This window comes from Caloenas nicobarica, chromosome 8 (assembly GCF_036013445.1).
Source record: "Caloenas nicobarica isolate bCalNic1 chromosome 8, bCalNic1.hap1, whole genome shotgun sequence".
In the NCBI taxonomy this organism is placed as follows: Eukaryota; Metazoa; Chordata; class Aves; order Columbiformes; family Columbidae; genus Caloenas; species Caloenas nicobarica.
Window position 1 is genome coordinate 16,323,004 of NC_088252.1, and position 14,253 is coordinate 16,337,256.

At 50.5% G+C, this 14,253-nt stretch overlaps 1 protein-coding gene across 1 annotated transcript in view; it reads right to left on the reverse strand.

Moving 5' to 3' along the window:
* Nucleotides 1-5,969: 5,969 nt before the first annotated feature.
* SLC7A14 (solute carrier family 7 member 14) overlaps nt 5,970-14,253 on the reverse strand; it is a 28,626-nt gene continuing 20,342 nt past the window's right edge. Inside the window, exons 4-8 of the mRNA XM_065639751.1 lie at nt 13,917-14,134; nt 11,834-11,980; nt 10,506-10,714; nt 9,073-9,950; nt 5,970-6,638 (exon numbers count right to left, since the gene is read on the reverse strand). Coding sequence (XP_065495823.1) covers nt 6,319-6,638; nt 9,073-9,950; nt 10,506-10,714; nt 11,834-11,980; nt 13,917-14,134 — 1,772 coding nt within the window. The 3' untranslated portion in view covers nt 5,970-6,318. The remainder of the gene's footprint in view (nt 6,639-9,072; nt 9,951-10,505; nt 10,715-11,833; nt 11,981-13,916; nt 14,135-14,253) is intronic.

Genomic DNA, 14,253 nt, shown 5'->3' on the forward strand with positions numbered 1-14,253 from the left:
TTTGGGGTGATGGAGAAGAATTTGGAAACAAGGCTGCTAGTCAAGCAGAATTAGGGTCTGTCCTTTCATCTTGGCCTAAGTCTGATAGAGAATCCAAACTGGGCAACATGGCCATGGGCAAGGATGCTGCAGATCCCATACCTCACCTCCTCCATGCGGGAAGCTGAGGCTGGAGCATTTAAAGGAAAGAAGAGGAAAGAAAAGGAGGCTGACGGGAGACCTCGCTCTCTGCAACTGCCTGAAAGGAGGCTGTAGTATGGGGGGTGCTGGTCCCTTCTCCCAAGTAACAAATGACAGGACAAGAGAGAAGAAATGTCCTCAGGTTGCACCAGAGGTAGTTTAGTTTGGATATTAGGAAAAATTTCTCCCTGGAAAGAGTTGTCAGGCATTGGAATAGGCTGCCCAGGGCATTGGTGGAGTCACCATCCCTGGAGGGGTTTAAAAAATGCAGAGATAAGGTTCTTAGGGACATGGTTTAGTGCCAGTGTTGGGTTAACAGTTGGACTCGATGATCCTGAGGGTCTCTTCCAACCAAAATGATTCTATGATTCTATGAAAAAAGTGGACGAGGGGGCTCCAGAAGGAGCTGGTCATGTCCTGGGCTGCCCGTGCATCACCCTCCAGCTACGACACACAACCCCAGCATCTGCCTTTAAGACCTGAGCAGTCTTGAACGCATCTCTGTTGTGTTGAGCTTTGCATTGCTGCCATCCTATACAATGTCCCCAAGGCGGGCAGCGGCGCTGGGCTGGTGGCAGGACACTTGTGCCCATTACATCACAGGCAGGGCACAGGCAGTTGTTGTACGCGCTGGAGAGGCGCGATAAGTGCTGCCATTGATGTGCGGGTGCCACGGGTGAAGGGACGGCACACAGACGTGCCAGCTTGTGCAGGCTGCCCGGGGATTGTGGATTGTGCGCTGCGGCTTGAGCCGAGCGACGGCTCTGCTGGTTAACCCCGGGGCTGACCACGCTGTGGGAGACCTCAGAGCAGAAAGCTGCTGGAACACTGCCCTGCAAACGGCCCTGCAGTAAACCAGGAGGAAAAAGCATGGGAAAACCTGTCTGAGGTTCTTGAGCTGGGGGGTTTGGCAAGGTGGTGTTGTTGCTGGAGGGGCTTGGGCAGCAGTGCATGACCCAATGAGAAATGAGCACTGCCAGGCAGTACTTACAGGTTTTTTGCTGCTCACATCATTGGGCTGCAACTTGACATCTTCAGGCACCTGGGGCTGAGGACCCTCGGCAGGGGTTGGGGACCCTCGGGAGGGGCTGGTGCTGGTGCCCGCGGTTGCAGGTTACTGGCAGCCGATCCCAAATCCATCCCTTAAAAGATCCTGGGCAAGCTACTTGGAGGAAGGAAGAAACTTTATTTCAGGCAAGAGAAGAAAAACCCAAACAAAACAACTCTGGAGCAACCACGGTTAAAACGGACATCTGCAACCGTGGGGTGTGAGGAGATGGGGCCAAGTATGGGACAGCATATTAGTGCTGGCACTGCAGAGGGGAAGTGTTTGGAGAAAGCATAAAGAACATCAAACTTCTCTAGTTTTTAAAGGATCAAAGCTGAAATACTTGCTTTGTGCCCTCCCAAAACTCCCCGCCCCCCGTGGTGTTCTGGGATGGGTTGGCCACGACGCTGTTGGCTCTTGAAGGCTTTTAGTGCTCATTTGCTGACCCAAAGCCTCAAAATTGAGTCAAACATAATTCTCCTGGATGGAAAAACTGCTCCATGCCGTGCCTACTATCAGCTGTGGAGTGGTGAGTATGAGCTCTGGAGGTTACCCCGGCGTGGAGGTGCTGGTCCCTGATGCTGCAGCGGAGCCCTCCCTGGCTCCACCAGGACCAGCCGCAGCTCTCCGTCATGGGGACTGTGCCTGCAGCCTCCCTGCTCCCCAGAGAACAGGAACAACGGGAGAGACCCCACGGGGGGATGCTGGTGGCTCTAAGCACCCCAAAGGCGAGAGGTGGCTGTGGCCCCCCAGGCCTCCTCACCGCCCCGGTGCCTGTGCAGGGGGGACGGTGTCGTGACACCCCGGTTACCCCTGGAAAAGGTGGGTGCCGGCAGCACCACGAGCAGATGGGAAGACGTCGGAGCTCCCCAGGGCTTCACACTGCAATAGTCAACCTGTGCTCATTGGCTTTAGGGGTTTTTTGGTGGCTTTTTCTTTTTTTTTTTTTTTCGTTGGTTTGGTTTGGTTTGGTTTGGTTTTTTTATTGCGTAAACTGACAACCACTTTTTTTTCACAACAGCGCAAGTAAATACCAAAGTCAGCCCATTCAAATGGGTCTTCTACAATGGAAATTTTGAAGCACTTGAGGCAACATTTGTTCATCTCTACCTTCAATTTAGCATTGAAAAACCATTGGAGCTTCAGGTACTGATTGGCTTAACAAAATTTATATGAGAATTTTTTATCTCTTATTTTTTGGTTTAGTCTTTCATTTAAAAGATTTACATTACTATGGAAACTAAGACGCATTTGTCTCCAGCTTTCTTTAAAAATCCATCAGTTCCTATTTGATTTTGAAATGTAAAGGCACACAATAAAGCTTTATGCATTTATTAAAATATACAGATTTTGGTAAATTTAGATCTTTTTCTCAGTATCTTGATAATACATATATATATATATTACATGTATAGTTGTCAACAACACAATCATTTGAAAATAAAAATCACTCCATAACATATCTGCATATTTTTGTTCTTTCTCATGACACACTAGAAGATCCCATTGTACAATGCACCAATGGGCTTTTGGAAACCACCAAAAAAAATTAATAGAACAAACTCTTTTTAACAAATACATCAATTTCATACCAGAGCTGCAGAGAATTGTTACACCAGAAAGTTACCACCTGCAAAAAAAAGAGCAAGATATACACCAGAAAGACTGAACAAAACTAATCGAAGATCATTTACAAGCTGGATTTACAACATCCCACGTTGTTCAGGGTGTGATTTCTCTGTTGCGTGCTGGGCCTTGTAACCAAGTGGTTGTAACTGTGTGGAGTGAATTTGCGGAGGGACTGAGATCTTATAGAGTCGGCTGGAGGACTTGAGGTATTTATGCTCCATCTGTATCACGCATTGGTGCCCCCGGGGAGGGCAGTCAGGTGTGGAGGGGCTGTGTGTCTCTCACCGGTGGTGGGATTGGGCTGGTGCAGCTCTGCCTGTGTCCTCCTGATGGGAGGGTGTGAGAACCTCCCTGAGGACACCCCAGGGAAAGGCTGGATGTTGGGGTTACAGCAAGAGAAGCACTTGCATCTCCTCCCAGCATCTGAAGCTGACCCCGGGGCCAGCGGTGCCCAGAGGTGATGGACACGCCTGAATGTTTTGGTCTTTGCAGCTTTTGCTTGGGCCCATTGAAGACCCCAACACCTACTACATGGGAAAGCACGAGAGCTCCCAAACAGGGGCTGGACCCATGTGTCCCCCAGGCACCGTCACTTGGAGCAGGGTGGGGGGACCCTGCTGCAAACCGGCCTCCTTGGACACTGGCCACAAAACCCAGGTCACCTTCTCCTTATGTTCCTCTGTTAGGTGGGATGGGCTTAGGAGGAGGGTACGGCTCCCACCCCCTGCCACAGTGAGGGCTGACAGCAGCCCGTCCACACCAGACGGTGTCGTGGCATCAAATGCTGTTTCCCGTTGGTCCTGGGGACATGGTGCAGCCGTCCTGGCCCATCACTTCCCCAGGAAGGGGAAGGAGGATGGGTGAAGAAGAGCAGCCGAAGGGCTTCACTCGATGCATGGGTCCAATGGAGAGGTTCCTACAGACACCAAAGAGCAAGGGATCAAGCCCTTGTCAAATTATATGGCATAACTAGAGCGGACATGACGACAGACACTGGTACTGCTAACTGCTCTGTAGCAAGATCTTAAGGCTGCAAAAGGAATAGCAGGCTTCGATTCGACAGGGTATTTGGGCATGAGTTTGTGTTTGGGCAGGTGCCTAAATACCATGTGGAAGCAGGACGAAGATGACTACCTCAGATATAGTATAGTACAAGAGCTAGTAGGAAAATAGCATCAGTCTTTCTCCCTGAAATTGTGAAGCCAGACCTGTGAGGTGCCATCTCTCTTGGGTACTTCTAAGGCATCAAGGACGAGAGCAGCCAAGCACAAGTGACAGGTGACCTTTGCGAGAGGTGCTCAACACCAGCAGAGAGGTTTTCCAAACTGGCCCATCTGGCCATGTGTGCATCCAAACTGCACACATAGCAAACAGCTTTTTAGAGGGACATGCTCAGGATTTCTGCTTGTAGAAGTGTGGTAGGGGTGGGCAGCAGGAGGAGGTGCCAGAGCAAAACTTACGGGTCCTTTTCCCAAATCCTCGCTCCCAGCCTGAGGCCCTGGCAGAGGCCAAACCCCTTGCCTTGCCTGGGATGCTCCCAGATTAAAATCTGCAGAATCAGATGCTCTTCTCCACTGGCAAAAGGATTGTAGTTTGTGACTGTTTGAGACATGAGCTGAAAATGTGAAACTTTTGCAGCCATGGCCAGAGCCTCTCCATCGAGCCTGTGAGCCCCAGTAGTATGGGAACGAGTGCAGTTCCAGGCACGTTCTGCACCCAGAAGCCCCCTTCTCCAGGCAGGCTCTGCACTGTGTTTCGGGGGGCTGAGCTTCATCGAGTGAGCCAATGGTTCTCAGCATCACATGTTGGAAATCCTGCCTCACGTCCCATCAGTGTCAAATTGTCCCCTGGGATGCCAGCAGCAGCCCCTGGTACTGGGGGTTGGCCTGGGCTCCTCCAGGGAAGCCCAAGGGATGGATCCAGCAGCGCTTTCAGCACCCAGGAGGAGGAGGAGGGGTGTCACTGTCTGATGGGGAGCTTCCTTGCTATTATTTACTCAAAAAGATGTTCCTCTGTTGCAGTGTTTTAAACCAAGCAGGTCAGTAATGGGCTCCAGAAATGGACCTACTGGGTGCCAGCTGCTAATCACTAACTCAGCAGTGTGGCTGCTGTCTGTGCCAGGGGAGATGGTGGCTGTGACCAAACCCCATCACTGCTGACAGTCCTGCAGGGATGCTGGAGATGGAGAACCTGATGGTGCTGCTGGGGGGTCGTGGCCATGGCCATGCTCTGGCCACACCGGATCGATTAACCATGACAAACAACGACCTCTGCCCTGTGAGCCACTGACTCCATCTGGTTTCAAACTGAAATATGGACATGTATAGAATGAGCAACATTTTGGTGTTTTTTCATACAGCATCCACCAAGCCAGGGTCAGAAACAGAGAAAAAGGTACAAGGTGGAGATGGCAGCAGGGAGGGAGATTTCAGCAGCTGAGTCTTCTCCTGCCAAGATGTGGCCGAACCACAGATGTTGCTATTTTGCGGGGGCACGGACATGTCCTTGAAACACTGAGGCCAGAGCGAGTGCTGAAACGTGCCCACTGCAGGGAGGGAATTATGATGAGGTCATTTTTGTAAAAGACACAACATGGTGGAAACAGCGCCCAGCCTCATACTGGTGCTGCTCAGAGAAATGGTGTGGGGTCCTTGTTGACCATTTGCATAAGGTGGATTAAGCCATGAGCAGGTCACAGCCCTTGCTGTGACCAGAAATGGGACCAGGCTCCCAGCTGCAGATTTGGGATATTCCACTGTGCTGAGATTTCAAGGTTTGATTGAGACAAGGACTAACTTTGAATCGCAGTGTTAGGGATGCTGGGGTTCGGGGTGTAGGGATGGACACAGGGGCAGCACTATTGTGTGTGCCAAGTGCCTTTGCACCAAAATGGGCCATGGAAATGTTGTGTGATGGGACCAACATCCCTGGATCCACCTCTGAGCTACTCCCTTGAAAGCGATTTGTTCATCTCCATTTCATTCCTACCTACCTTTCTGTCCCTCTGGCTCAGATATTACTTCTGGGTGGATCAAAGAAAAAAATACACGTGCTAAGACAGTGCCAAAAATGTAAGAGTGGCATCCTGGGGCTGCAGCCATTGGGTGGATGTTCCCCAGGGGCAACTTGTTTCATTCCTTCATGTGGCTCCTTCCACCTCTCAATGCTCTCCCACTTTGGCACATCTCCCAGTCCACCGCTTCTGCTGGTGCAGCCGGTACTGAGAGATCAACTGGTGCCAGAGGATCAGCCAGAATTCACCAGAGTGGGATCCGACCCGTGGCGCCGGCATGGGCCACAGGTGTGTTTGGTTCGGGGTCAACGGCAATTGCACAGCATGTCCCGAGGACCAGAGGTGAGCAGGGTGGTGGTGAAGGACCTGGTGGGGACAGGACGGGATGGAGGAGCCATGGAGACCCTTCCTCATTGTCTGGGCAGCGCAGCACCCCCTGCCTGCCCTGCTACTCAGGCGAGTAGTCCAACTCATCGTTGGCGATGAGGGCCTCTGATGGTGGTTTGTGCCTGCCTTTGCTTTTCGACCTGCTACTCGTCCGATGGCTTTCCTTTGCTCCTGCCATTTGCTGGTACGAGAAGCCCTTGTCCTCGGAGGGACCCCAGCCTGGGTAGCCCTCAGCCTCGGTGTTGTAGAAGCCGTCGTCCACGGAGAAGGGGTCGACGTCCACGTCGTAGCGCTGGTAGGTGCTCTGGTGGAGGGCCTCCTCCCGGGCGCTGATCTCCAGTGTGCTGTTCCACATCCCGTAGCCAAAGTAGATGAGCAGACCTGTGGTGGGCAAGAGGGAGAGGGTTGGACCCCGGCTGCCTGCACCAGTCCCACGACCCCAGCTAACAAATCGCTATAAACACGTCATGCCCCAAAACGGCACCTGCCACCCAAACCCACATCAGGGCTGGGCTGGGGATCCAGCCGCGCTCACCACCAGCATCCTTCCATCCAGCACCAGGCTGGTGCCAGTTCGTGAGGGTTAGGTGTGTCTAAATATGCCTATATTTTTTAAGCCAGTTTATTTTATAGTTGGTATCTGCTCTTCAAACCTATTGAGTTTGTGGTTTTGGGCTGCCAGCTGTGACCCGAGGGCTGTATGGGATCGCTGCTGTCCACGTGATGGTGCCATCTGCAGCTTTGGTGGGACAGCAGCTCCCAGAAGACATGTGAAGGCTGTCAGGCTCTGACAGTCTCCTTCTCCACCCCATTACCCTCCCAGATATCCTTTTCTCTTTGGAGTTTTCTTATGTTCTTTCTCTGTCCTGCTCATGCTCACAGCCACATGTGCCTCAGGGTTGTCAGGATCAGTGTATTCAGTATTAAAACAGCTCTGAAATCCTGTCCTCCCCCTTCAGGAGTTTCATTTCATCTTCTCCCTCTAGCCCTACTTGATCTCACCTTCTTGCACCAATGCTTTCCCTGGAAGCAAAGGTATCTGGAAATCTAATTTCCAGTGGATTCTGGGATTAACCTGCCCCAGACATGTGCATGGAGAAACCCAGACTTCTCCACACACCACAGACTGCTTGTGAGGTTAGATCCAGAATCTGTGCAGCAGGACCACACATCTCTGCCAGAAAAACAAATGGGACGTGGTTCCCCCAACAGGTGAGCAGCCATGGATGGGGCTGGTGGAGCCCATCACACCTAAATGGAGTGGCTTGATTGACTTGTTGCCATTGCTGGCAGCTGAACAGGTGTTAAATGTACCCACGGGGAAAGTATTTAACCACAGCAGATTAAGTTGATGCTTTGGAGTCACTGCTTCCAGATAGAAGGTGGTTGGTTTTTTTTTTCTGGGTCTGCTGCTTCACTTATTGCCTTTCAGGTCCAAAAAAGCACTGGGCAAGTCTTCTCCAGCCCAAAGGGTGCACATGGCAGCTACTGCCCAATGGCTGAGCTTGGGGTTAGAGAACTCTTAGAGACGGAGCTTCACTGTGGGACCTCAATTGTACAGGACTGACTCAGGATAGCTGCCACCATCATTACAAAGCAAAAGTGGGAATGGCAAAATGGAGGAAAAATGAGGTAGCAACCTTCCCCTGAAAGACTGAAACTATGAGAGTGCTCTAAGCCCTCTGAGATGCCACAGGGAGATCCAATGTCTGATCCTGTCATCTCCTGGTTCTGCCAACTAAGGTAAAATATCTACAAACATCAGGAGCACAAAGGCTGGTGAGCCCGGTGTGGTAGTGTGTGCCTGTCCACCCCTCCTTCAGGTGATTCCTGCCTTTACAGGAGGTGGCAGCTGACTGTGACCTTTGCATCAATCCTTGTTCTCTTTCCCCACCACTTTCTCCCTCTCAGGCCAGGACCCTGAACCCTGCTCCCAAAGGGGAAGGCTGCTGTTAGGATACTTGTCCAGGGATGGACCTTTTGGGTGCTGACACCATGCTCAAGGTCTGCAACTGGGGCTCCTGTGGGCTGCTGCAATATATACATTTACCCATAGGGTTATTATTTCTCTGTAAACAGTCCTTGGCTTTGATATTGTGTTGTTGCTTTGGTTCTCTGTAGTTCAGACTTGTCAGCTCTCAGGAGGAGCTATGAGATCTGCTCTTTGCCTCTTGGGTTTATGGAGTAAGTGGGTTGCAATGTAAAGCAAGGGAAACTATGATATGCTAGGCTGCTGGCTGTGTGTCAGGAAGCCTAAATTTGGGAAAAAAAGATCCACTACATAGCTTGTGGGTCCCAAGATCCCCCTGCCACAAAGTTAAGGACTTAGACCAAGAAAAGTAGATACAGTCCACAGATCCCTCAGCTCTGTCTCTCCCAGGGATGCTGGGGTTGGGTGGCTCTGGATTTTGGAAACGCAGTGCTGAGATTTTGGTGTGGGCTGCTGAAGAGCTCAAGTGGGCGAGATAGCAAGAAATCAGGCAGATTTCTGTAGGAAACCTGCCTGTGAGGCAATTTCCAGAACCCAACTACTTTGTATCAAAAGACTTATCAAAAGTCACCTTTGCACAGAGCAGTTTGCTTCCATCAAACTGACATTTTCTGGAGGTGTAGTTTGCCATTTAGCTGTGGTTCAGGGGCTTGATTGACCGAGGTTTCTAAGAACTTCAGCATGACAAGGGGCAAATGCAAAGCACTGGGTATGTCCCCGCTGAAGAAGCATCAGCCTAAGCACTCTAATTAGGGAAGTTATTATTAACATCCTTTCAGAAGAGTGTCAGTTAAAAAATTTAAAATAAATGAACCTTGGACTCACCCACAAAACACCAGACAGCAAATCGGATCCACGTGACTGTGGAGAGCTTCAGCATGAGATAAATGTTCACCAGCATAGCAAAGGCAGGAACGAAGGGCAGGCAAGGTGCCATGTAGGGCAGCTTCTTGGGGTTTTCTGGCTGCTGCAAGATCACAAACACCAGCACAACGATGAGCAGGATCATCAACACGACAAGGAGGACAGCCCACCAGCTCTGCTCGTAGATGTAGTCTGCCCCAAAAATGATGAAGGAGCAGAAGATGAACATCAGGACGAAGAGCAGGAGCACACAGGTGGTGACCGTGTGGCCGGTGGCCACCGTGGGTCGGTCCATTTTCCCTGGCAGTCCAAGGTGGATCCGCATTGTGTAGTAGCGAGGGCCAATCAGCTTCTTCAGCTTGATGAGGTAGATGTTCTCAGACTCATCTGCCTCTATGCCTGAGGTCATGTCAACTGTGCCATAATTGGGGTGATTCACATTGTAGGTAGATTTATCAGATTTCCCAATTAGCATCTCATTATCCCCCAGCGATGGCAGATTTTTTGCCCCGCACGTGTTGGTTGGTGGGCCAGAAAACTCTTCTCCCTCGCTCGCTGGGGAGCAAGCTTCCTTCTCGCAGTCGGCCAGGATGCCCTCCTTCTTCTTGGTGTGCTCCTCGGAGAGGAATTTGACAAAGCCATCGATGTCGCTCTCAGGCTGGTATCGGAGGAGCAGGACGCAGACGGAGACCAGTGTGTAGGCAAGCAGTGTGCCGATGGACATCATTTCTATCAGGTCTCGCAGGCTGACCAGCAAGGAGAGCAATGCTGCGAGGAATCCGGAAACAATACAAGCCACTACGGGAGTTTCCGTGTAAGAACTGACATGGGACAAAAATCTGGAGTGCAAAACAGTTGCAGGAAGTTAAAATAGCAGATTGTAGCAGTTCCCTGTTGCAATAACCCTGACCCGGCTGGAGGGGCCAGGCTCAGAGCTGTGAACCCTTTTGCTCTTTTTGGACCTTAAACTCCAGACAGCCAGAGACTGGAAATACTGCTGAGGCTGGATCTGGAGTTAGATCTAGGTCTAACCAGCTCTGTGCAATCTGAAATAGGCACTAGGACTCTTGCAAATAAGTGCCAAAATTTTATGTATATAAGCTGCTTTCCTTTGCAAGTAGCTCTTGAATTAAACGCTCAACCTCCCATCAGCTGAATGTCGAGGTACCAGCATCAAATTGGAAACCTTTGCATAGATCTCTCCTGATTCTTTTCCCCAGGATTTTGCTTTGGGGTTGCCCTGTTCTGCAAGCACCGAGTGTGTGCGTGCTCGCTGCTCCCTGCAGCGATGGCACAGGGCTGTCTGGGTGCAGGACAGACCCTGTCCCAGCCAGCACATTTCCCCTCCGGGTCCCAAGAAAGCAAAAATAAATGCCATCACGGGCACGACTGACCTGAAGAGCAGCCCGTCACCAGCCATGGCATAAATGACTCTCGGCATTGGGAAGAGGGAGCCCAGCAAGCTGACGGTCAGGCCAGCCACAGACCCGATGGCAACGATGAACTTGGCTGCGTAAAAGCCGTGGACCACAAACATTTCCATCAGTGGGGACTCCGTGTCGATGGCATCGTATGGCACCATCAGGGTGAGGATGATGCTCACCTGGGGGAGGCGAGAGGAGCAGGGCACAGATGTCAGCAGCAGCTCTGGGTGCCACCGGGGACTCGCAGGGTGTGAGGGCTGCTTCTGAAGGGTGGAAAGCTAAAAAATTTCAAGTCTGATTGCATTTGTACCCATACATCCCCTGTGGAGGAGATGTAACTTCTGGAGGTAAGGCCTGTGTGTGCTTTGCTGTGGGGTGGTTAATCCAGGGGACTGCAGCGCCTCGGTTTCTGCCATCTGAAGTCAAGAACGTGACACCTTGAACCTCGCTGCAGTGGTAACGCAGGAGGCTGGTGGGTCTCAGTGGGGTTAGTAACACTCGCGATCTGCCATGTTCCTGTGTGGGCACAGTGCTGCTGGAAAGATGCACCCCCATAGGACAACCTCAAACCCAAGATGGCATCACTTGGGAACACTCTGGTCTTATTTGAGCCAAAGACAAATTGGCTTTGAGGGAAGCCCACCACACTGCAGGAGAGGCAGTGGTTGAGTTTCCTTGAAAAGGTCAAACCAATATTTTTTCTCTTTCATTACTCAATTTTGCTCATTTAGAGAGAAAATCCCTAAGTACAGACATGCATTTATTGGGATGCAGAGCAGTTGGACATTGCTGCTGCCACATCTCTCTCACGGCCATCCCTGCCCATCCTCCTCCTCCACTTGGACCCTCTTCCACATCTCTCTTCCACGTCTCCCGCAAAAATGTGGACAAAGGCTGCTGCAATGCTGCTGCTCCTTCAGCTTTGCTGCACTTCTGGATGAAAAACCAGCTGCAGATGGGGATGAGGCATGGGGAGAAAAAATGCTGCGACCATCTCCCTGCAGCCAGCAGAGGGATCTTGGCAGGGTGACAGGAGCCTGGGGACAAACCTGGCTGGAGCTGAGGGGAGCCTCAGCAGGACACTGCAGCCACATGGAAGCACAGCTGATGTCTCAGTTCCCACCAAAGAAAGGGCCCTTGTCTGAGGGTCAGATTGGCACCCTGGCTCATGGGGAGGGAAGCCACGCAGATGCCCAGAAGCAGCATGCTATATATGTATTTAAAAAAAATATATATATATACACACACATATATAATATATATAAATTTATGTACATGTACACACAGCTGGTACTTACAGACACATATGCTGTCAAGCATGTGACAAGTGAGGCCGTGATGGCATAGGGGATGGAGGTGTTGGGACTCTTCGCTTCTTCTCCTGTGGTAGCGATGATGTCGAAGCCGATGAAGGCATAGAAACACGTCGCGGCCCCTTTGAGCACCTGCATGGAGGATAAAGCACCTGAGTGCCAGGAGGGAGGCTGGCACTCACCCAGGGAGGGGGAACTGAGGGAAGATGAAGGAGCCCAGTTCTGTTCAGTCTGAGTTGAAGGGTGAGTGGGGCAGATCAGGAGGTACAGATGTTGAGCTGGGTCTTCCCATCTGGGGACTGACCCTGGGAGCTCCTGTAACCCAGTCATCTGGTCTGGTCTATGGAAAAGATTTCAATGTGTGGCCCGAGTCACTGAAGGCATCTGCAGCTCACCCATGATGTACCACAAACCTGCACCCGTGCAGCGCCCGAATCTGCTGGGAGATCCCAGCAGCGATAGAGGAGACAATTAACTAATTCCAGGTTTTCTTTCACAATAATCCACCCCAAATCTGTTTATATTAGTAGGGATTTGGAGCATGTTTACACATTCCATCTTAGCGAGACGTCTCATGTGGCAGCAAGATCCGCTAGCAGAGGAAGCAGAAGGGAGCAGCAACAGTCAGATGCACCGCTCTCCAAACAACCTCTGTTTTGCTTGGAAGCTGCAGACAGGTTAGGAGTACACATTGGAGCACTTGGATGAAGAATTATTTATACTGTTTAGTTTTTTTTTATGTGATTTTTTAAAAATATAAAATATTAGCAAGGACATTTACATGGAAGAAACGCTGAAGCAGGGTAAAGACTGTGTGGGTGTAAGGAGTGAGTTGATTTGCAGTTGTAAAACTCTCATGTACATCTAACTAGCTGGCTGGGTACCACGTCTCTGTCATCTCAGCTGTCTAGTGATGGAACAGACAGTAAAATTCACCCATTTCAGGTGGCTACCTGTAATTACCTTTTTAAAGTATGCCCTATGCTCCTGGGGGTCTCATGCTTGTGCTATGGTGGATTTCCTATTTCCTTTTACAAACAACTTGGGAGACAAACAACCAGCTGAAAATGATGTGAAGGCTCTATTGATTTTGATGTGCTTTGGATATGTATCTTTTAAAAAGATATATTTTTGCCAAGAGATATTTGGTGGGTTGAACTAGAGCAAACCAGCTATTTTCTGTTTGCTCTTTTTCATTCCTATTGTATGGCATAAAAAGCCAAGCCCAATCTAAAGGTTAGTATGATCCCTGCTTTGAAATGGGCCTCAGTGCTCTTTTCCTCAGTGTTGTTCTCTGGCAGAGAGGTATTGAGTTACTAAAGGGAGTTGCAGGGATTGTATGGCAGCTTGGGAACCTTTCAGTAATCAAGAATTTGAGTTTACTTTACTTCCTTGCTTATTTTTTCTGCATAAAACCCCGATGGAGTCGAGCAGTGTAAATCTGAGAAATTATCTTGGGTTTAGGCCAGCAGAGATATTTTCAGTCTCTGTTCATTCTTGGATAAAAACCAGTGCAAGCAAGCTGAAAAAGCCAAATATGTCCAAATTCTCAGTAAGCTTTGAGGGAACATCCATAAAGTAAGTACTGGCAGGTGGCATTATGAAGTGTTCAAAACAAATGCTTGAGAACATTGTTGTTGAGAACCAGCCAACACAAGTATCTCCCCCTCGGCAAAGGCTGAGCCAGCTGAGCGCCCTGTCTTGGATGGCCACTGCATCTTGCTCCATTGCCTGGCAATTAGTGGCATTTCCTGACATACACTTTCATGTGGAGTTTGGTTGTCCAGGAGGATGTTTTGGAAAAGTTCTGAGTTTATTCTAGGAGGTGGCAGGAGATACGGGCAAAGCATTGCCGTACCCTTTGGGTTTGGAGAAGTGACGAGGTCTGGATCCAAGGCTGCAGCGGTGGAAGTTGGAGGTCCCTGGCCAAAGCACAGGTGGGTTTGGCAGGGTTGAGATTTGGGGAGGGTAGTGGAAGTGGGGTGCGTATACCAGAGCAAAGCTGAGTGTGTGGCGGGCCGTGGCACTGCTTAGGTGCTGCGTGTCCCTCGGTGCGCCCAGGACTTACCCCCGGCCATCCAAATGGCAGGAATTGCCCTTCAGCCCAGTTGTCACCTTTGATGTAGAAGAGACCAGCAATCATGATGAAGATCCAGACTGCCAGGTTAATGACATTGAGCACGTTGTTCAGCCCCACCGAGTTCTTCACCCCCATGGCTACGATGATGGTGACAATGACAGCAATGACCAGAGCAAGAAGGTCAGGGTAGGACTCCTCTCCTTTCCCTAGGTAAGAGAAAAGACATGTGTAACTCTCCATCCATAGCTGTGGACGGTATCTCCAGAAACTCTATGGGAGCTTTTAGAAACGCTTTTCGGACCCAGAGGCTTTGCAGAACTCCTTG